Below are 27,075 nucleotides of genomic sequence, written 5' to 3' on the forward strand. Positions count from 1 at the left end.
AAAGTTAGTGGATGCAATGAAATTCCAGCAGAACTATTCAAATCCCTAAAGGAGGATGCCATCAAGGTTTTGCATTCATTACGTCAGCAAATCTGGAAGACCCAGCAGCGCCCACAGGACTGGAAAAGGTCAATCCTCATTCCAATTTCCAAGAAGGGTAGTACCAAAGAATGTGCTAACAATCAGAAGAGTGCTAACCATTGCACTCATCTCCCATGCCAGTAAGGTCATGCTTAAAATCTTACATGCTAGGCATCAGCATTATGTAAACCAAGAACTTCCAGATGTCCAAGCTGGATTCAGAAAAGGAAGAGGAACTAGAGATCAAATTGCCAACATTTGCTGGATTATAGAGAAAGCAAGGGAATTTCAGAAAAACATCTATGTTTCATCGACTATGCTAAAGCCTTGGACTATGTAGATCATGACCAACTGTGGAAAGCTCTTGAGAGAGATGGAAATACCAGACCATATTACTTGTCTCCTAAAAAACCTGTATACGGTTCAAGAAGCAATAGTTAGAACCCTATATGGAAAAACTGATTAGTTCAAGATTGAGAAAGGAGTACAACAGGACTGTCTGCTGTCACCCTATTTGTTTAACCTATACGCTTAGGAGAAATGCCAGGCTGGATGAGTTACAAGCTGGAATCAAGATGGGTGGGAGAAACATCAACAACCTCAGATGTGCGGATGACACCACTCTAATGGCAGAAAGTGAAGAGGAACTAAAGAGCCTCTTTTTGAGGGTGAAGGAGGAGAGTGAAAGAGTCGGCTTAAGACGAAAAATTTAAAAAACTAGTATCATGGCATCCAGCCCATTACTGCACGGTAAATAGAAGGGGAAAATGTGGAAATAGTAACTGATTTCCTCTTCTTAGGCTCCAAAATCACTGCAGGTGGTGACTGCAGCCATATCAGAAAATGATTGCTTCTTGGCAGGAAGTGATGACAAGCCTAGACAGTGTGTTGAAAAGCAGAGACATTACTCTGCTGACAAAGATCCGTATAGTCAAGGCTATGGTCTTCCCAGTGGTCATGTATGACTGTGAGAGCTCAACCATAAAGAAGGCAGAATACCAAAGAATCGATGCCATTTAACTGTGGTTCTGGAGAAGTCTTCCGAAAGTCCCTTGGACAGCAAGAAGATCAAACCAGTCAATCTTAAGGGAGATCAATCCTGAATATTCACTGGAAGGACTGATGCTAAAGCTGAAGCTCCAGTATTTTGGTCATCTGATGTGAACATACGACTGATTGGAAAAGTCCCTGATGCTGCAAAAGATTGAGGGCAGAAGAAGAGAGCATCAGAGGATGAGATAGCTGGTCAGCATCACTGATGCAATGAACATGAACTTAGGCAAACTCCAGGCAATGGAGAGGGACAGGGAGGCCTGGCATGCTGCAGTCCATGGGAGTCCAAGAATAACCCATGGGAGAATGAAGCATTCTGCTCTTAAGAGTCAGAAAAGTAACTTTTCAAAGTAACTTTGAAACTTATAAGTCTGATTCCTGAATAAACAAAAGTACCTACATGATCCTGTTAAGACTATGCTTTCACAAATATCTTTGTTTTCTTCCCTCTCTTATCCCTTTATCATGTAAGATATATTGACTTTACATTCACAGTATTTAAATACAGTTAACTTTACATCATAGCAAGTTAAAGGATATCAAAGAGTGAAATAACCATCACTCAAGGACTTTTCCCCTTCTGAGGAAAAGGTTAGTAGATCTTCAGCTGCATGAAGGACAGCTATATTATGTTATGAGGATGTATGATCTTGTCATTGTCTTTATCTGAGACTCAGTTTAAAGACCTGCATATGGATGGCACAATGACAAGAAGTAGATTGGGATAGTTCATTTTATGTGTTAACTTGGTTTGGTTGTGGTACCCAGCCATTTGGACAAACACCAGTCTAAATGTTGCCATTGTCTAAACGTTGTCTAAAGGTTATTTTTTAGATGTGATTAACATTTTAATCAATACACATTATCCTCCAAAATGTGCGTGGGCCTTATTCAATTAGTTGAAGGGCAAAGATTGAGATTTCTTAAAAGAAGGAAATCAGTCTCAAACTTTTACCTGAATTTCCAGCCTACTAGCTTACCCTACAAATTTCAGACTTACCAGCTCCAACAATTGCATGAGCCAATTACTGAAAACTCAAATAATCAATGGATCAACCAATCTCTCTCTTCCTCTCTCCCAATCCCCAAATTTGTTCTATTAACTCTGTAGAACCCTAATACAGTTCACAAAATATGTCATAATCATTTAACATCTACTTGAAAAAAAAAAAAAAAGACAGCTCAACTTCCTGAAGAGTCTGTAAGAATTCACCACAAAATGATAGTGTTGGCAACACGTTTACGTAGATTTCAAAGCAATTTAAACTGCTCTAATCCCAAAAGAAAGCTGGTCCATAAAAACTGAAAGAGAAAAAAAAACTGTAAAATACTGTGCATAATATACTATTATTTGTCAAAAAGAAGGGGATTTTTCTCAAAAGGAATAAGTTGAGAATTTAGTAACAGTGGCTGTCAGCGGGGAAAGAAATTGGGTAAGGTAGAAGAGAAAAAGATTTTTCTTTTTTTGAAAATCATGTATATATATGATTTGTTAAAACATTATATACAATTCATCAAAATAAACTGAAAACCTAGACAAGTGTTATATCCATGTAAGTAAAGCATAATTTTTATCTGTTTATGTAACCCTCAATAAAGTTACAAAATGGGTTATAAAAGAAAATTTCAACAGTTGTGATGATGTAGAATCAATGTTTTAAAACATATGAATATGCCCAATTTTGTACTCTGAATGAGTAACAAATTGGGAATTCCTTTAAAGCATGCCTTGTTATCAACTTTTTTAACTTTTTTTTTTAATTCATTTATTTTAATTGGAGGCTAATTACTTTACAATATTGTGGTAGTTTCTGCCAAACATTCACATGAATCAGCCATGGGTGTACATGTGTTCCCCATCCTGAACCCCCTCCCACCTCCCGCCCCATCCCATCCCTCAGGATCATCCCAGTGCACCAGCACCCTGTCTCATGCATCAAACCTGGACTGCTGATCTACTTCACATATGATAATATACATGTTTCAATGCTATTCTCTCAAATCATCCCACCCTCGCCTTCTCCCACAGAGTCTAAAAGTCTGTTCTTTACATCTGTGAGTCCTGCTGTCTCACATATAGGTTCATCGTTACCATCTTTCTAAATTCCATATATGTGTGTTAATATACTGTATTGGTGCTTTTCTTTCTGACTTACTTCGCTCATACTGTATAATAGGCTCCAGTTTCATCCACCTCATTAGAACTGATTCAAATGCAAAAAATATGAAATGCTTCACAAATCTGCATGTCCTTCTTGCACAGGGGCCGTGCTAATCTTCCCTGTATCGTTCCAATTTTAGTGTATGTGCTGCCGAAGCAAACACTTCTTTAACTTTTTATTTTGTACTGTGGTATGGCTGATTAACAAACAATATTGTGATGGTTTCAGGAGAAGAGCAAAGCCCTTGTTATCAACTTCTAAGGAATAATTTTATAACTATCTTTTAAAGTTTCAACAGCTGAATTAACTTTCATAATTTATTCTGTTAAACTGCATGCTATTCAAAATATAATAAACACTTAATGAACCGTGAGTTTACAGATATAGTTTCCTTTTAAAAATGAAACACCAAGTACTTTTTGTAGCCATCTAACCTATTTTTTTTATTCTTTTCTTGGCTGTACCTCATGGCTTCCAGGATCTCAGTTTCCCAACCATGGACTGAATGTAGGCCACAGCCATGAAAGCCCATAATCTTAATCACTAGGCCACCAGGAAACTCCCCTACCTTTTTTTTTAAACTCCAAAAAAGATCTAAACCTCATATCTTCATCAGAAAAAAGTAAAAAGCATTTATTTCATTATCCTACTTACTGGTGCCATCTCCATGTTATTAATCTGAGCCTCATGAAAGCCTCCATCTGACATAACTTCTTCTTCTGTTTCTTCTTCTGCTGTAGCAACATTTCTTCTCTTGAATAACTGAAAAATAAAAGATTGTTACTAAACTAAAATAACACAAGGTAGTTCAACCTTCAAACACTAGGCACCCCACTTTTAAAAGGCATAAAAGATGGAGCTTTTTGAAAATCATTTTTAAAATTCTAATGTTTGTGCCTCCTTCAACCTTTCTGATGAGGAACTATTTCAGAATTCTCCAGTTTTATAATCTAATGCAATTAACTACTACAAGATATTGAAAGGTTGTTGTTGAATCACGCAAAGACACCGGGATTCTTGGCGCCCGGAGGAGAAGAATTCAACCCGAGGCCAGAGATGAGGCTTGATTGCTCAGAGCTTTTGAAGTTTTATTAAAGTATAAAGGAGATAAGAGAAAGCTTCTGACATAGGCATCAGAAGGGGGCAGAAGAGTACCCCCCTGCTAATCTTCAGCTGGATGTTATATAGTCACTAGCAGTCTGCTAATGAAAGAAAGGAATGTCTTAAAATTCAGAATGGCACCAGGCCCCTCACCCATAAGATGCATTTTGGGATAATCTTGGCACCAAATGGTTTATCCTGGGCCATAAAAAGATTAACTTGAATCCTGAAGAAGGGCAGACCACCATATAAATAGTTTCATTTACATAGATTAGGGGAACAATATCTGAGTATAACATACTGGTTTGTCAAGTAGGTTTTGAGCCAAGAGGCAGAACCACCTTGAAGACAGAGTTTGGAGATAAATGCATAGTACATTAGCATAGCTTAAGACAAACATTTCCATAAGAAAAAGGCATTGGTTATCTCTAGGTTTGAGAATAGTTAACTTCAGGTGAAACCAGGTGTCCTTATGGCAACACAGTATTTTAAGAGAAACCTCCTTTTAAATTTGTATAGAGAAGGAAAAAATATTGCTAGTTTGTTTCCTCCTACCTTGTTTCCTCCTACCGCTTAAGAGAGATAAAAATGTCTGACACTTGCAGGCTTTTTCCTCCGTTTGGAGACCCCTGGCCTTCCTGCCTGTTACCCTCTTAATATTATCACCAACACTTGATGAGGTAAAACTTACCAATAGAGGCCTGACACTACATGACACATAAAAAAGTAAAGTTGAAAAAGAAGCAGGGCATGCTTGGTCATTTCACTCCTTAAGTAGTTGACAGGACAGACGTACCAATACATCAGGAAAAATAGGATAAAAATGCTGCTGCTGCTGCTGCTGCTAAGTCACTTCAGCCGTTCATGTCTGACTGTACGACCCCATAGACGGCAGCCCACCAGGCTCCCCGGTCCTCGGGATTCTCCAGGCAAGAACACTGGCGTGGGTTGCCATTTCCATCTCCAATGCATGAAAATGAAAAGTGAAAGTGAAGTCGCTCAGTCGTCCGACTCTTCACGACCCCATGGACTGCAACCTACCAGGCTCCTCCACCATGGGATTTTCCAGGCAAGAGTACTGGAGTGGGTTGCCATTGCCTAACTTAATACCTCCCTCCTAATCCTAATGGATGGTGGATAAAGATTTCCTGACCTTCCCAATCTGTCCAGCAACCAATGATGACAAATGATGACTGCTTGAACGCTACTTTTAAAGCACCTATTAATTTGTGGAGGCAAAGGAGAATAGTTCTAATTAAAGGAAACCCACTACGGTGCCTTCCATTACATACTAAGAAGTACACTTATTCATCAAGCCATGGTAGAGTAACAACAACTTATCCTCTCGCCCTATATGACTAAAAGAAAGCAGACAAAATCCCTAAAATAATAGTTATCAGACACCAGATTACAGGCAACAGAGGCAGTGATACTTCAGAAGAAGAGAAACAAGATTAGTCTTATTGCCTCAGATTGCCTGGATGGAGTTTCTAGGCTACAGCACAGTTAGAGTGAACCTAACAGGGTCAAGCAGCCCCCTCAATTGAGATGGCATTCAGAACCAAGGAGGCCAAGACATCTACAATCTAAAGGCAGGTTATTTAAGACAAAGAAATCAACCAAAAGAAAGAACTCCAAAACCTGCAGAAGGTTCCCCTTAATTAGCTTTGTACTGACAAGCACAGGTGGAGTGAGGAAACAGTCAAAAGCTGGAAAAGAAATTGCCTTCAAGGAGCATGCAGAACAATTTTAGAGGTCACACAGGTTAAGAAATCATTTATGTTTCACCTGGCTGGAATAGAAAAGTGAACAGTTCCCTGGTGGCTCAGATGGTAAAGAGCTCACCTGCAATACTGGAGATCCAAGTTCCATCCCTGGGTTGGGAAGACCTAATATTTGGGGCACTGAGTAGAATACTCAGAAGGGTATCGACTCAGCAGAAAGGTAAATTAGTCCTAGATTATACATGCAAACTGGTTTCAAGTAACTAAACTACATGCAATGACAAATTCAGAGAATTATACATATTAAAAGAATACAAAAACTCAAACAACAGGAGGTAAAAATTACAATGCTCTGTATTCAATCAATAACTACAAGCACACAAGAAGAAAAGACTACCTATGAGGAAAAGAAAAGGCAATCATATCAATCAAAATCACCTAGAAAAGCAAAAGATGGCAGAACTGGACAAGGAGTTAAAATAGTTATAAATATATTCCATATGTTCAAAACTACAAAAAAGTATAAACATGATGAGAGATTTTTTAAAAATATTTTAAAAAAGCAAATCAAACATCTAGATATAAAAAATACAACTTGGGTGTGATTAAGAGCAGATACTGTAGAAGAAAAGATTAGGGAATCTAAGGACATCACAAAATAAAAGAGATGGAAAAAAAAGGCTGAGAAAATATGTACAAAATGTAAGTCAGCTGTGTGACATCAAGTACTTACTGTACATGCAACTGGAGCCTCAAGGTGGGGGTAGGGGAATAAATTTGGAAAATCAGTGGCCAAAACTTTTCCAAATCTGTGAAAAATACAAACCCACAAATCCAAAATCTCTAAGAACTCCAGGAAGAAATATGAAGAAAACATGATAGGACATTATATCAAACTGTTTACACTCAGGAATAAAAAGATAAAAGACAAAGTAGCCAAAGGTAAAAGACATTTCACAAGCGGGGAAACAAAGGTAAAACCGACAGAAGACTTGCTGCTGGAAACAATGGAAGCCACCGAGTGTGGATTAAACACATTTAAAGTATCAAGAGAGACTCTGGTATAGCCACTACAGAAGTTCCTCAAAAAATGAAACAAGAATGAAATTTTGCTATTTCCAAGAAAGTGGATGAACCTAGAGAGGATTATGCTTAGTGAAATAAGTCAGAAAGAAAGACAATAGATACTCTATGTTATCGCTTATATGTAGAATCTAAAACAAAAAACAAATATCAAAGGAGAAACAGACTCAACAGATGGAAAAAAAATTATCTATCCTTCCTACATATATCATATACCAATGTTAGCTATGGTCATGATGTACACTGTATCCCTAGCATTTATGTATCTTGTACCTGGAAGTCTGTACCTTTGGATCACCTTCCTCCAATTCTCCCTCCCCTAATTATCCACCTCTGGTAACTACAAGTCTGATCTCTTTTTCTAGGAGTTCAGATTTTTTGTTTTTTAGATTCCACATATAAATATGTGTCTTTCTCTGGCTTATCTCACTCCACACAATGCCTTCAAAGTCCATCCTTACTGTCTCAAAAAATCAGTTTTAAAAAAGAAACTACCAAAACAATCATGATTTATATACCATATAAATTGTACATACCATATAAAATTATATACCATGAAATTGTCAACAAGTTATTCCATGGGAAAAGTTGGCTGTCTACAAGTTTTATCAACTTGCTTACTTTACAAGATATTTCTTTAACTAAAAACATCAAGCAAACCTTCATTCTTTATCATTACAGTTTAAACTTTTTAGCAGCATTATGTTACCTACTCACATTGAGTTAGCAAGATTCTGCTTATTTCAAAATATTTTAATAGTAACTATAAATTTCACCTTTTTATACATAAAAAAATATAAAACTGGCTCAATCAGAACGACATCAACTAATAAATTTAAAATTTTGTTCTACTGGCATCAAATAAACAAAGGTCATTTATATAGGGCCTCCTAAATAACAGATACTAAGTACTAGTCTGCTGAAAGGAAAGCTCTAACAGCTCTGCTGTTATCTTCTGTGTACTTGGCAACATTAATTTCTGTCCTACCCTCAAATCTAGCTGCACAGCTGGCCAAAGCCTGTGTCTTTTCCCGATAGATGACTGAGCAACTGTGGAAAGAGAAACAGTACTTAAATGAATCTGTTTTTCACTGATGTTTACTATTTTACAAATTAGGCATGAAACAAGTACTGCTGTGATAGTAAGAAGCCTAATTTGCTTTACCAGTTCTCCCTACATAAGATGGCACATATGAAACAACAAAATTAAAATTTTAAATAGAGCAATATTCCAAAACCCTATCATACAAATGTATTAAGGCCCTATCACAGTTCCAGATGTCATACAATGAAGATGACAGAACATCAACTACAAAGGTTTTTAGTCAGGTAAATGGGACCATACTTGCCACTGACAGAGAATCTGCCTTCAGACAATTAAATATGAAAAACTTATTTTGTTTATATAAATTTTACAATGAAGTCCAATAACATGAAGTTCCTATCACCAAGAAGAAAACAGTATAAAATAAATACTGTTATTGGCAGACTGCCATTACATCATCTTCAAATGGCTTTATGCTAAATATAACGCGTAGTCTACTGGTTATATTCAGATCTATACTTGTTCTTGTGTGCATACATACATGTAATTCATATTTACATGTGAATATGTAACAGTGCTGTTACCCCCAAATAATACAATTTATCCCCAAAATAGAAGCTAAATAAGAGCTCATCCAAAGAAAAGGTTCCACGTCAAATAAGACACAGAGATGAATAAAGATGCAACAAGAAACCAAGAGAAATGCATCCTTTTATGAATAAGTGGTTGCTTTCAAAAGATGGTAAAGCAGACTGTTAAGAACTTAATTTGCTGTACCTGGACTTCAAATAATTGGATTATCCAGTGCAGTGTTATGCAAAAGAATAGTGTATGTTGAATAACTCACTGTAACTGTAAAATATTTATAACAGATTACCTATTTCTCATGTATGAAGGGTACTGACTATTCACCTTCCTTTTATGGAGCTTTTTATAGTGTGGGGGTCAAATGGTCCTTCCAAACTGAAGTCTTAGCCAAAATAAATAAATAAATAAAACAACCTAAGTGCTCTACCTTTAAATTTCCTGGCCAAAAGTGATGGACCATTTGTCCTAAGGATTTTTAGAGAAAGGTAAAATGATGGTGAGTGTCAGATTCTCCTGCAGATGTTCTAAGGTTAAAAATGATCAAAATCCTTGTCCTAAATGTCATTATGAATAATACAGAATTTAGGGGTGAAAAGACTGACTTCTTGAAATTCCGTTTAAACTACTAGGTACTAAAAAATATGAAGACAGACACAAAGCTGTTGACAAACAATGAACCCAAAGAATGGGTTTATGAGATTCATTATCTATTCTTTATTTCTGTACATGTTGATAAATTTTCAAATTAAACTTTAGAAGGAAAAGCAAGGGACCAATTCTCAAATTGGTCACTTGAGAATTCATTAATACACACACAGAATCTTAAAAGAAGTTGTAACTTTAGAAAAATAAACCAAACAGGCCAAAATATTAAGTAGTAATTAAATAGTAATTGGGAACATGAGAACCTCATTCTTATATTCTACTTTACATCACCTTCACTCCCATATCCCTAAAATAAGTTGATTTTATTGTTGGGAGGGGGATATATATATATATATTTAACATTACTAAAATTAAGATACAGGAAGGTGCAGCCAGGATTGAAATAGAACATTAAGTTCTTTAAGAAAAATTAGTATGGGTAAAGGACTTACCTGCTCTTCTCTTTTCTGTTTACGTAACTGTAGTCCTTCTTCCTCCCTCCTTCTGCGCATCTCATCAGGATTCAGGGACTTATTTTTGTAACTTTTCAGGCGAAAGTTCTCTTTTCCTGGGGTAGTCATGATTTCTACAAAAATAAGAGAGGAAACAGAGGAGCTTAGCTTACTAGGAATCCTAGAGCTCTGTTACTTTAATAGTCCACTTTTTTAAACATATAAATGCCCAGACCCACCTCATAGGAATGTCTAAAAGCTAAATAGCTTTATTAAAGTCTGCAATTCAGTGTCTTTTAGCATATTCACAATTATATGCAATCAACACGAGTCAATTTTAAAACATTTTCACCACCTCAAAAAGCTATTGCTTCTAGTCTGGATATTTCATATGAATTGAATATGTCTGATCTTCTGTGAATGGTTTCTTCCACTTAGCATAGTATTTTCAAAGCTCATCCAAGTTGCAGCATATATTAGTACTTTATTCCTTTTTGATTGAATAATATCCCATTGTATAGATATACTCCATTATGTTTATCCACTCATCAAATGACGGATATTCGGGTTCTTTTCATTTTTTTGGCTACTCTGAAAAGTGCTTCCATAAACATTTATGGACAAGTTTTTATGCAGATCTGTTGTCATTTCTCTAGGGTACATATCTATATACTCCATTTAATCATTTCAAGAAGTGCCAAACTATTTTTCCAAAGTGGCTACACCATTTTACATTTACAAAAGCAGTGTACAAGGGCTGCCAATTTCTCCACATGCTCACCAACACCTGCTATCACAAAATTCAGTTCAGTCGCTCAGTCGTGTCCAACCCTTTTCGACCCCATGAATCGCAGCACGCCAGGGCTCCCTGTCCATCACCAACTCCCGGAGTTCACTCAGACTCACGTCCATCAAGCCAGTGATGCCATCCAGCCATCTCATCCTCTGTCGACTCCTTCTCCTCCTGCCCCCAATCCCTCCCAGTATCAGAGTCTTTTCCAATGAGTCAACTCTTTGCATGAGGTGGCCAAAGTACTGGAGTTTCAGCTTTCACATCATTCCTTCCAAAGAAATCCCAGGGCTGATCTTCAGAATGGACTGGTTGGATCTCCTTGCAGTCCAAAGGACTCTCAAGAGTCTTCTCCAACACCACAGTTCAAAAGCATCAATTCTTCGGCGCTCAGCTTTCTTCACAGTCCAATTCTCACATCCATATATGACTACTGGAAACACCAAAGCCTTGACTAGACGGACCTTTGTTGGCAAAGTAATGTCTCTGCTTTTGAATATGCTATCTAGGTTGGTCATAACTTTCCAAGGAGTAAGCGTCTTTTAATTTCATGGCTGCAGTCACCATCTGCAGTGATTTTGGAGCCCCCAAAAATAAAGTCTGACACTGTTTCCCCATCTATTTCCCATGAAGTGATGGGACAAGATGCCATGACCTTAGTTTTCTGAATGTTGAGCTTTAAAGCCAACTTTTTCACTCTCCTCTTTCACTTTCATCAAGAGGCTTTTTAGTTCCTCTTCACTTTCTGCCATAAGGGTGGTGTCATCTGCATATCTGAGGTTATTGATATTTCTCCCGGCAATCTTGATTCCAGCTTGTGCTTCTTCCAGCCCAGCGTTTCTCATGATGTACTCTGCACAGAAGTTAAATAAGCAGGGTGACAATATACAGCCTTGACGTACTCCTTTTCCTGTTTGGAACCAGTCTGTTATTCCATGTCCAGTTCTAACTGCTGCTTCCTTAACTGAAGGATAGTTGATTTACAAAATTTTGTTAGTTTCGGGTGTATAGCAAAGTATCACAACCTTTTGATTCTAGCCATTCTAGTGGGATAGATGTCTTTAAATCTGTTTGCCAATTATACATCCTCCATAAAAATTTCTATTCAGATTCTTTGCCCATTTTTAAATTGGGTTGTAATTTTTACCACTGAGCTGTAAGAGTTCTTTATTCTACATAGAAGTCCCTGTCAGATATATGACTTATTAATATTTTCTTCCATTTTATAAGTTGTCAAATTTTCACTTTCTTGATAGTATACTTTGTAATTTTTTAAATTTTATTTTTAGCCGCATCAGGTCTTCCGTTGCGGCACACAGGCTTCTCTCTATTGGCAATACAGACTTAGCTGCCCTGCAGCATGTGGGATATCTCAGTTCCCTAATGAGGGATTGAGCCTGTATCTCCTGCAATGGAAGGTGGATTCTTAACTACTGGACCACCAGGGTAGTCCCAATGTTATACTTTTGAAGCACAAAAGTTTTTAATGTTCTTAGTGCCATACTTAGCAATTCTTAACCCTCAGGTTCATTCTAAGAGTTTTAGAGTCTTATCTCTTAAATTTAGGTTTGTCAACCATTTTGAGTTAAGTATGGCTTGACATTAAGGATCCAACTACACTATTTTGCATATGGCTACCAGTTGTTCCAGCACTACTGAAAAATGGAAAACCATTCTTTCTCTTTTGTATAGTCTTGATGCGCTTGCTGAAAATCAGTCAATTACAGATTATTTCTCACCTTTTAATTCTATTCCCTTGATGTGTATGTGTATTCTTGTGCCAATTCCACAAAGCCTTGATTACCAATTTTTTTAAAGTAAGTCTTAACATCACGAAGTATGCATCGTATTTTATTCATTTTTTTTAAAGACTGTTTTGACTTACCTGGATGGATGGATACACTGTGAGTGTATTCCATGTGACTATTAGAATTCCATGTGACTTTTAGAATCAGTCTGTCAAGTTCTACAAGTCAGGTGGCACTCCAATATGAACTGCATGGAATAAGTAAATCAATTTGGGGAGTGAGTGAAGTCAAGTCCTCAGTCTTGTCCGACTCTTCGAGACCCCATGGACTGCAGCCTACCAGGCCCTTCTGTCCATGGGATTTTTCCAGGCAAGAGTACTGGAGTGGGTTGCCATTGCCTTCTCCAAGAAATATCATGAGAGTTGCTGTATTTCTCTAATGCTTACTTTAGGCACAGATATACTAACATGGAGCTAAAATGCATGTGTATGTTTGTGTGTGTTAGTTGCTCAGTGGTGTCCAACTCTTTGTGACCCCATGGACTGTAGCCTGCCAGGTTCCCCAGTCCATGGGATTCTCCAGGCAAGAATACTGGAGTGGGTTGCCATGCCCTTCTCCAAAATTTGGGGAGTACTGCCACCTTAATGTTAATCTTCCAACCCATGAAGACAATTTTTTTTTTTACTTAGATATTTAATGTCTTTCAACAAAGTCTTGTAGTTTTCAGAGTACATTACATTTGTTAAATTTACTAAGTATTTTTATGTGTAGATGGAATTATTTTCTTAATTTCACCTTTGAATTGTTCATAACAAATCTATATAAATACAATCAATTTTTACATGTTGATTTTTGTATCCTACAATCTTGAAGAACTGAACTTGTTAATACGAGTATTTTATTAGTGGATTCTTTAGGATTTTTTGCATACAAGATCACGTCATCTGCCAGAGACAGTTTTGCTACTTTCATTCCTTTTCTTCTTCTTGCGTAACTGCCATGATCAGAACTTCCAATACAATGTCATATAAAAGTGGAGAGTCGACAATCTTGTCTTACATTCCCAATCTTACGAGAATGTACCCAGTATTTCAACACTAAGTGTGATGTCACCTTCCAAATTTTCATAGATGTTCTTTTTATCATGTGTAGGAAGTTCTTTCTTAATGCATAGTTTTTTTCATGCTTTTTGTTTTGATCAGTAAAGGATATTAGAATTTTGTCAAAAAAATTTTTCCATCTGTTGCAAAAACTTTCGTTTTTTATTTACTGATATATTACATAACTGGTTTGTGAACCTTACATTTCTCGGATAAATGCCACTTGGTCATGCTGTATAAATCTTTTTATGTGTTGCTGACTTTATTTGCTAGTACTTTATTGAGAATTTTTGTGTTTATATTCGTAAGAGATATTGGTCTGTACTCCCCTTATGATGTCCTCAGCATCAGGGTAATATTAGCTTTATAAAATATGTTGAGAAGTATTCCTCCTTTCAGTTTTTTTGCAAGAGTTGGTGAAGAATTAGTCAATCCTTTAAATGTTTGGCAGAATTCAGCAGGCTAGGGCTTTTCTTTGCAGGAGGTTTTATGATTAATCCAATCTCTTCACTTGTTGCAGGTATTGTTTAAGTCAGTTTTAGGCTTTCCAAAAGAACGTGTCCATTTTATCTAAGTTATGTGTCCATTTTTCCTAAGCTATAAAACTTTCTGGAGTAGGAAATGGCAACCCACTTCAGCATTCTTGCTGGAAAATTTCATGGACACAGGAGCCTGATGGGGTACAGTCCACGGGGTCACCAAGAGTCAGACACCACTAAGCATGCACGAATGCATGTAACACTGGTACACAGCTGTTCATAAGATTCCTGTATCATCCTCTTATTTTTAGTTATGTTCCTTCTTTCATCTCTGACTCTAGTAATTTGAGTTTCCTTTCTTAACCTAGCTAAGGTTTCTCAATTTTGTTGGTCTTCTCAAAGAACCAGTTTTTGGCTTCCTTAATTTTCTCTACTGTTTTTCTATATTCCAGCTCATTAATTTTTACCTTATTTTTACTACTTCCATCCTTCTATTTTGCTCTTCTTTTTCCAGTGACTTACTAAAGAAGGTTAGGTTATTGATTTGATATCTTTCCTCTTTCTTAATTTAGGCATTTATTGCTAGAAATTTCCCTCTAAGCACTGCTTTAGTTGTAGTCCCTAAGTTTTCTCAGGTGCTAACTTCATTTTCATTTATCTTAAAAGTATTTGCTGATTTTCCTTCCTTTTTCTTCTTTGACCCACAGACTATTTAGGAATATGTTCCTTAACTTCCACATATTTATGAGTTCCCCAAATTCCTTTCTGCTTTCATTTCTAATTTCTTTTCACGGCGGTCAGAGAACATCCTTTGTACTATTTCAATCCTCGTAAATGTGTTAGGTTTGTCTTGGGGCCTAGCACGTGGTGTGTCCTAAAATATGTCCCACATGCACTAGAGAAGAATATATATGTTCTGCTGTTGCTAAGTGGTGATGTGTTCTATACATATCTGCTGGGTCTAGTTGGTTTATAGTGTTGTTTCTTTTTTAAATTTATTTATTGAAGGATACGGAGAAGGCAATGGCACCCCACTCCAGTACTCTTGCCTGGCAAATCCCATGGACAGAGGAGCCTGGTAGGCTGCAGTCCATGGGGTCGCTAACAGTTGGATATGACTAACAATTTCACTTTCACTCTTTACTTTCATGCATTGGAGAAGGAAATGACAACCCACTCCAGTGTTCTTGCTTGGAGAATCCCAGGGACGGGGGAGCCTGGTGGGCTGCCGTCTATGGGGTCGCACAGAGTCGGACACGACTGAAGCGACTTAGCAGCAGCAGCAGCATTGAAGGATAATTGCTTTACAGAATTTTGTTGTTTTCTGTCAAACTTCAACATGAATCAGCCATAGGTATACATATATTCCCTCCCTTCTGAACCTCCCTCCCATCTCCCTCCCCATCCCACCCGTCTAGGTTGATTCAGAGCCCGTTTGAGTTTCCTGAGCCATACGGCAAACTCTCGTTGACCATCTATTGTACATACGGTAATGTAAGTCTCCATGTTACTTTTCCCATACATCTCACCCTCTCCACCCCTCTCATGTCCATATATAGTGTTGTTTCTTTGCTGACCTTATGCTAAGTGGTTCTGTCCATTATTGAAAGTACAGTAATCGAAGTCTCCCAACCACTACTGTTGAACTATTTCCTTTTCTTTTCTGTCAGTTTTTGCTTCATGTATTTTGATGCTATTATTAGGTACATATAATAACTTTGACCTATCTAGTGGATTGACCCTTTTATCACCATAAAGTGTCTCTCTTTATCTCTAGTAACATTTTTTTTTTACTATAAATTTATTTAATTGGAGGCTAATTATTGTATTGGTTTTGCCATACATCAACACGAATCCACCACGGGTGTACACGTGTTCATTCTTTGTTTTAAAATCTATTCTGTTATTAGTATAGCCACTCCAGCTTCTTTCTATTTTTTTTCATACTTATACCTTTGATGTATCCATATGTTTGAACTTAAAATATGTCTCAGGGATTTCCCTAGCAGTTTAGTGGTTAGGACTCCACACTTCCACTGTAGGGAGCATGGGTTCAGTCTCCAGTTAAGGAACTAAGATCCCATGTGCCACGATGCAGCCAAAAAATAAAATAAGGTAAATAACGTATGTCTCTTATAGAGAGTATATAGTTGGATACAGTCTGACAATTTCTGCATTTCTAATTAAACTGTTTAATCAATTCATATTTAGTGTTATTACTGATACAGTTGGCGTGATGCCTGCTTTTTCATTTATTTTCTGTCTCATGTCTTTTGTTCCTCTATTACTGCTTTCTTTTGTAGTATTTTTTAATGAAGCACTTAAAAATTTCTATAGTGATTTTTCACTGTATTTTTTTTGTTTTTTCCCCCTAAGAGTTGCTCAAGGGCTTTCCATACACTTTCACTTCTCAGAATCAGCTTCAGACTTAACACTCTTTTAATTCCAAGGACATATAGAAACATTATGTTATATAATTCTATCCCTTTTCCCATTTTATCATACTGTTGTTATATAATGTTACAAACCCAACAACAGTTATTACTAATCATCTATGTTATTTCCTTAGCTTAACATAGGTTTGTTCCCAATCACCTACTCTGAGCTGTTATTAGCAGATACATTTCAAATATATTACATTTCTACAGGCCCAAGAATACATTACATTAAGGCCCCTACACATGAAGTTACAAGCTGCAAACATGTATTCACATGTCCAATCATGTAAGTTAGTTCACGTTCTGGTGTACACTGTCACATGCGTGCATCTGTTATAAGTGGTTGTGCTTCTGTGTATGTACTTCACTGTACTGTACTGTATGTTGCTGTTGTTCAGATGTACTGTATGTTGTTGTTGTTGTTCAGTCGCTGAGTCATCTCCGACTCTATGCGACATCATCGACTGCAGCATGCCAAGCTTCTCTTTCCTTTACTGCCTCCTGGAATTTGCTCAGACTCACATCGATTGAGTCAGTGATGCCATCCAAACATCTCGTCCTCTGTCATCCCCTTCTCCTCCTGCCCTCAATCTTTCCCAGTATCAGGGTCTCTTCCAAAGAGCTGGCTCAGTGTCATGTCAGGATGGCCGAGTGGTCTAAGGCACCAGACTCAAGATTCTATCTTCCAAAGAGCTGGCTCTTTGCATCAGGTGGCCAAAGTATTAGAGCTTCAGCGTCAGTCTTTCCAATGAACATTAAGGGCTGATTTCTTTAAGGATTTACTAGTCTGATCTTCCTGTTGTCCAAGAGATTCTCAAGAGTCTTCTCTAGCACCACAATTCGAAAACATCAATTCTTTGGCACTCATTCTTCTTAGTATCTTTATTTCAAGCCCAGGATGTCCAGAAGCAAATGTAAAAGCAGCAGTGACATAAGCTGGTACTGCTAAGAAACTAAGTGCCAAACAATAATGATAGAAACAAAAGTGAAAATAACTGAGAGAGCAGAGGAAGTAACTTAAGAACTGAAGAGATTCACAATGCAGGAAACTGCAAGGGGATTTTCTTTATTTGAGAAAGCACTGTTAAGTTTTTGAGGCAAGGACACGAATGTAGAACAGCACAGGAAGGTTGCAACAGCTGTTCAGAATGCAATCCAGTGATACCGTGTCACCTACGACAAGAAGAACAGACCTACTACCCAGACATGACTGGATCATTTTTTTAAGAAGGTAGATTGAACGGAATCCAGCAAGGAACCAGAACCTGTGCCGTCAATGTCAGGCATGAGTAAAACTGCAGCATGCTTTCCATCTCCTACTGCTGACGATCCTTCAGCTCTACCATTTCCCACCTCCTCTCCCTACTCTAGTCAGCAACTCTTCTTTCCTGTTCCCTCAATGCCAGCCCCTGTATGCCAGCTGTTGTACTTTATTATTGTACTTTTCAAGGTACTGTACTGAAGATTAAAAGTGTTCATTTTTTTTTTTTTCATGTATTATTTTTATGAAAAGTATTATAAACTTATTACAGTATAGTACTGTTGATATAAAGATGGTTGTGTTAATTGTGTACCTAGACTAACTTTGTTGGACTTATGAACAAATTGGACTTATCAGAACAGAACTCATTTGTATGTAGGGGATTTACTGTACACACATTTTACATACCTGCTTTTAAAATCAGTTTTAAGAAAAGGGAAAGAATAAAATGTGCTTTTACACTCTCTTTTCAGTTCAGTTCAGTTCAGTCACTCAGTCGTGTCCGACTCTGTGACCCCATGAATTGCAGCACGCCAGGGCTCCCTGTCCATCACCAACTCCCAGAGTTCACTTAGACTCACGTCCACCGAGTCAGTGATGCCATCCAGCCATCTCATCCTCTGTCGTCCCCTTCCCCTCCTGCCCCCAATCCCTCCCAGGATCAGAGTCTTTTCCAATGAGTCAACTCTTCACATGAGGTGGCCAAAGTACTGGAGTTTCAGCTTTAGCATCATTCCTTCCAAAGAAATCCCAGGGCTTATCGCCTTCAGAATGGACTGGTTGGATCGCCTTGCAGTCCAAGGGACTCTCAAGAGTCTTCTCCAACACCACAGTTCAAAAGTATCAATTCTTCGGCGCTCAGCCTTCTTCACAGTCCAACTCTCACATCCATACATGACCACAGGAAAAACCATAGCCTTGACGAGACGGACCTTTGTTGGCAAAGTAATGTCTCTGCTTTTGAATATGCTATCTAGGCTGGTCATAACTTGCCTTCCAAGGAGTAAGCATCTTTTAATTTCATGGCTGCAGTCATCATCTGCAGTGATTTTGGAGCCCCAAAAAATAAAGTCTGACACTGTTTCCCCATCTATTTCCCATTAAAATTACATAATTGCCTTCACTGGAGCTCTTTGTTCATGCAGCCCGAAACTACTACCTACAATCACTTGCTTTCAGCCTAAAGAAGGTCCTGTAGCCATCTTGCAAGTCAAGTGTGTCAGTAGCAAAGTCTCTCAGAAGGTGTATCTGGGAAGTATCATACCTTCATTTTTAAAAGACAGCTTTGCAAGATATAAAAAAATTGGGGTTAACAGTATTTGTCTATTACTCTACCACCTTCTGGACTTTGTTTCTGATGAGAAGTCAGCTTTTTTTTTTTTAATTAGGGTTCTTCTAAGTAAATAATTGGCTGTTTTCCTCTCCTTTTCTTATTTTCAACAGTCACACTGACAGGTCCATTTGCAGATTTTCTTACATTGATCCTACTTGAAGTTCTTTGGGCTCTTTGGATGTATATGTAAGTCACTCTTTTTCTATAAATTTGAGATGTTTTCAACCATTATCTCCATGAATACATTTCCACTTTTTTTTCCTCCCCTTTTCTTCTGGTACTCTCACTATGTATACTGTGATGCAGTTAATGGTGCCCCACATTCCTCTGAGGCGCTTTTCAATTTTATTCATTTTTTTCCTCTCCCTTCTTTGGATTTCTATAGATCTATTCCCAGTTCACTAATTCTTTCTTTCCACCAGCTCAAATCTTACTATTGAGCCCCCTAACTTTTCATAGTTATAGTACTGTTCAACTCCAGAATTTCCACTTGGTTCTTCTTCAGAATTTCTGTCCCTTGATTGTTAGTATCTATTTGACACAGGTTGTCATCATATTTGACTTCTTTGATGAAGGTTTCCTTTGATTATTTGAATACATTTATAATGATTACTTCAAAGCCTATTTCTATTAAATCCAACATCTTTTCTCACAGGCAGTTTCTATTGTCTGTTTTTCCCAGTGTATCAGCCATATTTTCCTGGGCTTTGTTTTTGTTTGCACATCTTTTACCTTTTTACTGGGAACTCACCATCTTTTATAATACTATGTGGCAACTCTGAGTACACTCCTCCATCTATGAGGTTTTATATTTTTATCTGCTTACTTGTTTAGCAATTTGCTGTTTTATTTTAAAGAAGTCCACTTTCCCACCACACACACCCAGCCACTTGGAGTGTTAAACCTCTGACGTTGATCCTCAGTGGGGAAATAGCCCAGATATGCCCAAAGTCATCTTGCCCTAACAGTAATTTGTCAGGACTCTTTCTGTGACTACTCCCAGATATTAACCTCCACTAATTGCCAGCTGATCACTCTAGTGTTTTTAAACAACAGCTTCAGGCACAAATTGTGCTACAGAGGAATCCAATCAGATTCAGGCTCCTTTGAAGGAGTAGTTTCAAGTCAGTGTTTGACATTCACTGTCCCCAGAAAGGCTCCTTCCAGCTGTCTCTTATCCCAGGTTCTTGCTGGCAAACTCAATGGCCTGAAGTTTAGTTTGTATCTTCTTGAATCTATAAACGTCCCAACTGCCTTTGGGAGGCAGTTTTCACAAACAATCTCCACTGTTTGTGAAAGTACTCGTAGGTTTGAACTTCTCCAGCTCTACTGCAAATGAAGTCAGTTCCTTGAGGCAGAGATTAAGAGCTATGTTTTATGACCTGCTTCTCTCCTCTCAGTTCACTCAGTCATATCTGACTCTTTGCAACCCCATGGACTGCAGCACACCAGGCCTCCCTGTCCATCACCAACTCCCAGAATTTACTCAAACTCATGTCCATTGAGTTAGTAATGCCATTCAACCATCTCATCGTCTGTGGTCCCCTTCTCCTCCAACCTACCCCCAAGCAAAATCTCTGAATAGAGGCTCTCAAGATGAGGATGTGAACAACAGCACATTTTTTGGAGTGACACCCATTTAAGAATTGAGTATTTGGTGGGGGACAGGTAGCAAACAGAGACTGTCTCTCTTGACATAGAGCTACCACTTTACAACCTACAGAAAAGGTGATCTACTCCCTAGCAGCTCTGTTACCAAGGTAACCCTTTATTCCACAAGTAGGGGCTGGACAGAAAGTAGCCCCCTAGTTCTGCAACACATTTGCCCAGAACTTACCCTCAACAGCAGGCATGTGGGGGTAGGATGAGAAATCCTGATGTCCTGCTTCTCCTAAGAAGAAAACATTCCTTCCAGCAGAAGTTGCCCATTTACTGTATGCCCTAGGACCTATTTCCAAATCTCTAAGAAGTTGCTTTTTAATAGTTTTCCTCTGTTGTTCTAGTGACCAGGTCTGCAGAGTTCTTATGCTATCAGACTTAAAAGTCAAAGCAACAGTTATTTTTAAGATGATTTTGATGCAAGCCTGGTTTGAGAATCACTGATTGATAGTGTCCTATGTCACATCACCTATTTTACTTGAATCTCTTTAAAAAACAAAAAAGCGTACAGGGCAAGAATTATTATTCTCATCCTTTATAGGGAAGGATTCAGGAGGCTCACAGATAATTAAGGTCAAATAAGGTCATAAGGATGGGGCCTTAATCCAATAGTGTGGGTGTTCTTACCAGAGCAAGAGACACCAGAGACCTCTACCTACACCCACTGCCCCATGCTCAGACAAGAAGTTATGTGAGCAAAGAGACAGAAGGTGACCATCTGCAAGTCAGGAAGAGAGGCCTTACCAGAAGCCAACCCTGTTGGAACCTTGATCCTAGACATGTAGCCTCCAGAACTGTGAGAAAATGAATTTCTGTTGTTTAAATCACCCAATCTGTGGTACTTTTTAAATGGCAGCCCAAGCAGACTAATACATATACCCAATGGTATTCTGTCAGATAGACTGAAAGACTGGTGCAATGCAGATGAGAATTTGCAAATAATTCTGAAGGAATCATAACTAATGGTGTTGATTCTTAAGGCAAGTAGCATTTTGGTTCTGAAATATCACAGGACAGCATAATATCAACAGTGCTGCAATGATATCCATATTAAAGAATCAGAAGTTTCAGGTTAAAGATATAGTAGCATAGAAACAGGGCAAGATCCGGATAAAGTTTACAACCAAAATCGATTAGATTTAAATAACTAGAAGCCTAGATTCAACATGGAGGTGGAAGGGCAAGCAATTAAGGAAAGGCAAAGTTGGGAACACAGCATACACATACAGACAGAGAAAAAATGATAATATAAATGGAGCAGAAGGTAAACTGAACAACTGGGGAAGGTGGATGAAAGGTAAACAGGTGGGCTTTGTACATTTCATCTATAAGATTTAAATTATTTCAAAAAAATTTTAAGCAAGAAAAATTCTAAAGAGGAAAGAAATGGTCACACAAAACTTAATTATTCACTTGCTTTTTATTAAAGTGACATAAGCAGCAAGTCCAGAGAAGAGGTGTGGCACTGAAGCCCTACTTTCAAACTTACTTCTAAGCACCAAGATGTAGAGAAGATACTAAAATTCTGTGAATCTGGGTTTTCTTATTAGCACTATGGAGATCATACTTCATAAGGTGAAGAGAAGTAACATATGAAAGCATACTTCGACTGTCTGGCCCATATATAGATCACACCTGATATCTGTGTAATGAAATGGCTATAAATAGCTCTAAATGTTCAAAAAAAGATCTCATCTGACTAAACTGATCAGGGGTGGCTTCATAGACAAGATGGTGTTTCAGGAAGGCTGTGAGGCACAGATAGGACTACAGGAGCTAAAAGAGAAAGACCCACAAAGGTGGAGACCTTAGAAAGAACAACCTTAGAAAGAATTGATAAGAACAGTAGTAAGTCATGTTTCATTAGAGCAACTGTTCTTTAAAAGAAGTAAGTACACATGAGAAATGCAAAGGCCTCTTGTTTTTTTCTTTATTACTTCTTTGGTTAAATTTTGGTATCAAAGAACTCACAAATGACTCCAACATTCTAAAAATTTCTACCATTCATATAGTGCACCTGTGTCTTTGAATTACAAAGCATTAAAAAAAAAAAAAAGAAGATGAAAGAAATCCAAACACTATGGAAGGGTATAAAAAGAAAAATGAAAGTGTATCTCCCTCACTGTTTCTAAAGGTAGCCACTATCAAGTTTTCCATTTATCTTTTCAAGAATTGGTTATACAAACACATACATACCCTTTCAGTTATTACTGTATACTGACAGAGCAATTCTATACCCAGTTTTGCACTCTGCGTCAACCTTCAACTTTCCTAGAGAGCTTTATCATTTTTAACAACATAGTAATTTTATAGCATAATAACTAGACCAGACACATCACTGACAATTAAGCCTGACTTCAACTTTCCATTGGGGCTTCCCTGATAGCTCAGTTGGTAAAAAATCCTCCTGCAATGCAGGAGACTACGGTTAGATTTCTGGGTTGGGAAGATCTGCTGGAGAAGGGATAGGCTACCCACTCCAGTATTCTTGGGCTTCCCTTGTGGCACAGCTGGTAAAGAATCCACCTGCAATGTGGGAGACCTAGGTTCAATCCCTGGGTTGGGAAGATCCCCTGGAGAAGGGAACGGCTATCCACTCCAGTATTCTGGCCTGGAGAACTCCATCGACTGTATAGTCCATAGAGTAGCAAAAAGTAGGACACAACTGTGAGCAACTTTCACTTCACTTCAATTTTCTACTACAAACAATGCTGTAACCAATATTCTCTTTCATGTATTTGTAATTATAGCCATAAATGAAATAAAAACAATGGAATCTCAAGGTCAAAAATATGTTCATTTAACATTTTACTACTGTCAAAGTTCCCTCTAAAATACTGCACCAATGTACCAGTGACTGAGTGCAACAGTTCCCCACCACCATCACTTACCCAAGGCTGATTCAAAATTTTCCATATCTGACAGTATAACATGTGAAAAAAAAAATGTTTCTCATGAACACTAGTTCCATAATACTCTGTTATATGCTTTTTTCACTTTCACTCATAAGTTATTCAGAGGTATGGTGATGAGATGGCATCAGCAGTCTGGTGTCTAAAGGAATGTTTGTTGTATATTCTTATGTTTTAAAATGTAATCTTTATTTCTAAAACAATAAATATTAACAGATACACAATAATATAAAAGTTTTTCAGCAACCTCAGTCCATGTAAATCTGACACCAAAATATTGAGAATCTTTGGTTCAGATAATCTTCTCTGTCTTAAGAGGGGGAAAACAATCCTTTGATATTCAGACAGCATTCAATTCATAGATTAAGGAAACACATTTACAATACTGTATCTGTTTGGTCAGAAATTATGTATTTCCACTTATCTCTTTTGTTACAATGATAAATGTAATGTTTCCTTCCATTATATCCTAATTGGTCATTGTTTGTTTATAGGAAAATTACTCATTATTATATGTTCATTTTTTAAAGCCAGCCACTGAATTAAATCAGCTACTGAATTCTGTTTCTGATACTTTCAGATGACATTCTTGACACTGTTTTTTGGGTTTTTTTTTTAAAGCTTATGTTTATTGGGGTATAATTTACATACAAACTGGAGAATTCTTAAAAGAGATGGGAATACCAGACCACCTTACCTGCCTCCTGAGAAACCTGTATGCAGGTCAAGAAGCAACAGTTAGAACAGGACAGGGAACAACAGACTGGGAAAGGAGTACATCAAGGATGTATTTTTTTGTTTATTTAACTTATATGCAGGGAACATCATGCAAAATACAGGGCTGGATGAAACACAAGCTGGAATCAAGATTGCCGGGAGCAACATCAATAACCTCAGATATGCAGATGACACCACCCTTATGGCAGAAAGCGAAGAGGACTAAAGAGCCTCTTGATGAAGGTGAAAGAGGAGAGTGAAAAAGCTGGCTTAAAACTCAACATTCAAAAAACTAAGATCATGGCATCTGGTCCCATCATTTCATGGCACATAGATGGGGAAAACAATGGAAAAACAGTGAAAGACTTTATTTTCTTGGGCTCCAAAATCACTGCAGATGGTGACTGCAGCCACAAAATTAAAACACACTTGCTCCTTGGAAGGAAAGCTATGACAAACCTAGACAGTATATTAAAAAGCAGAGACATTACTTTGCCCACAAAGGTCCATATAGTCAAAGCTGTGGTTTTTCCAGTAGTCATGTATGGATATGAGAGTTGGACTATAAAGGCTGAGCATAGAAGAATTGATGTTTTCAAACTGTGGTATTGGAGAAAACTCTTGAGTCTCAATGGACGCTGAGTTTGAGCAAACTCCTGGAGGTAGTGAAGGACAGGGAAGCCTGGCATGCTGCAGTCCATGGAGTCACAGAGAGTCAGCCACGACTGAGCGGCTGAACAACAGCAACAAAATTTACACACAGTAAAACTTGCCATTTAAGTTAACATCATGACTATGAAGATGAGAACATTTTTAGCACCTAAAAAACTTCAGTCAGGTCCCTCAGTAATAAATCCACTTGCCCCAATCCCAGGCAAACTGTCCCTATAATTTTCATTTTCCAGAATGTAAAATAAATGGAGCCATACAAAATGTAGCATTTTGCATGTGGCTTCATTCACTTAGTATTAACTAATTTGAGCTACCTTCATATTGTTGTATCTATTAGTAACTGATTCATTTTATTGCTGAATTATATTCCATTGTATTTCACAATATGCTTATCTATTCACCAGTGATGGGCATCTAGACTGCAGTTTGGGGTGATGATAAATAAACTACTATAAACATTCATATACAGCTTTTGCTTAGATCAGTGATTTCATCGTACTTGGTTAAAACATAAGAGTGAGACTGCTGGGTCATACAGATCCACTGGAGAAGGAAATGGCAACCCACTCCAGTATTCTTGCCTGGAAAATTCCATGGACAGGAGCCTGGCAGGCTACAGTCCATGGAATTGCAACAGTCGTACAGGACTTAGCGACTAAACCACCACCATTTTAAGTATAAGTTTAACTTCACAAGAAATTGTCAAACTGCTTTCTACAGTGGCTATAATATCATGCATTTCTACCAGCAATTTATGATAGCTTCAGTTGTGTCATAGTAGAGATAGTTTTAAAAAAATCACGTTAAGTACCAACCATCCATATCTATTTCATTAAAGTTAAAAACCTGAATGTGTGTTGAATTAGATCAAATGTCTTTTTGGCAGTTATTAAAATGGTCATTGTTTATCTCCTCTGACACATTAAATATGATATTAATACATTTCTTAACAATGATTGTTGACTCCTGGAATAAACACATTTGGTCACAGTGTATTATTCTTTATAATTATTAGTTTTCTTAAAAATGTCGGTATCCATACATGAGATTGATTATTTAATAAAATACCCTCCTCCCTCTTTGGGTGGATATTGTATTCACCACATGATTCCAGTTTTATGACATTCTGGAAGAGGCAAAACTATTTAAAAGATCAGCAGTTGCCAGGGGTTTAAGGGATGAATAGCAAGAGTGCAAGAGGATTTTGGAGACAGTGAACTTATTCTGTTGGATACTGTAACAGCTGATACATGTCATTTTACATTTGTCAAAACCCACACACAGAGTGTACAACTCCAAGAATGAACCTAAATGTGGCCTACTGGCTTTGGGTGATAATGATGCATCAATGTTCACTGGATTACAACCAATGTACCACTCTGGTGAAAATGTAAGTGGTGAGGGACACTGTGTGTATATAGGGTAGGCAGTAGATGGGAACTCAGTAGTTTCCAATCAATTCTGCTGGGAACCTGAAATTGCTCTAATAGTCAACATTAAAAAAAAAAAATCAAGGATTTCTTTGCAAATGAAATAAATGAGACTGAGTTCTCTCTCAGCATGGGAATGAGGAGATTATATTTGCCGCGTGGGAGGTTTTTTGAAAAGCAGACACAACTGTCCTTTCAAAAATTTGAAGCAATAGGTCTGACAAACACCAGGTCTCTAGTGCTGTTCTTTCAAAAATTACCAAGTGTATTCTGATACGCATCTGCATGCAACTGAAAATCTCCATAGTGGGAGCAAAAGTTTTACTGGAAACAGATGCAAAATAATTTTGTCTCCCTTATGGCTCAGGGGGTAAAGAATTTGCCTGCAATGTAGGAGATCAGGGTTCAGTCCCTGGGTCAGGAAGATTCCCTGGAGAAGGGAAGGGCAACCCACTCCAGTGTTCCTGCCTGGAAAATCCCACGGACAGAGGAACCTGGCGGGCTACAGTCCATAGGGTCTCAAAGAGTCAGACACAACTTAGCGACTAACACTCTTTTCGTTTCAATGCAAAACACAACTGAAATGTAGGCTGCAGTTGGAC

At 37.8% G+C, this 27,075-nt stretch overlaps 2 protein-coding genes and 1 non-coding gene across 4 annotated transcripts in view; all 3 read right to left on the minus strand.

Moving 5' to 3' along the window:
• The window catches only part of MIX23 (mitochondrial matrix import factor 23), a 263,993-nt gene that overhangs the window by 108,886 nt on the left and 128,032 nt on the right, over positions 1–27,075 (minus strand). The gene's annotated exons all lie outside the window — the stretch shown is intronic.
• Positions 1–27,075, minus strand: part of KPNA1 (karyopherin subunit alpha 1) — a 70,122-nt gene that overhangs the window by 32,154 nt on the left and 10,893 nt on the right. Inside the window, exons 2-3 of the mRNA XM_055568386.1 lie at positions 9,935–10,068; positions 3,951–4,058 (exon numbers count right to left, since the gene is read on the minus strand). Coding sequence (XP_055424361.1) covers positions 3,951–4,058; positions 9,935–10,063 — 237 coding nt within the window. The 5' untranslated portion in view covers positions 10,064–10,068. The remainder of the gene's footprint in view (positions 1–3,950; positions 4,059–9,934; positions 10,069–27,075) is intronic.
• Positions 3,353–3,459, minus strand: LOC129645096 (U6 spliceosomal RNA). The gene has a single exon (XR_008711187.1). It is a non-coding gene; the product is annotated as a U6 spliceosomal RNA (small nuclear RNA).

This window comes from Bubalus kerabau, chromosome 2 (genome assembly GCF_029407905.1).
Source record: "Bubalus kerabau isolate K-KA32 ecotype Philippines breed swamp buffalo chromosome 2, PCC_UOA_SB_1v2, whole genome shotgun sequence".
In the NCBI taxonomy this organism is placed as follows: Eukaryota; Metazoa; Chordata; class Mammalia; order Artiodactyla; family Bovidae; genus Bubalus; species Bubalus kerabau.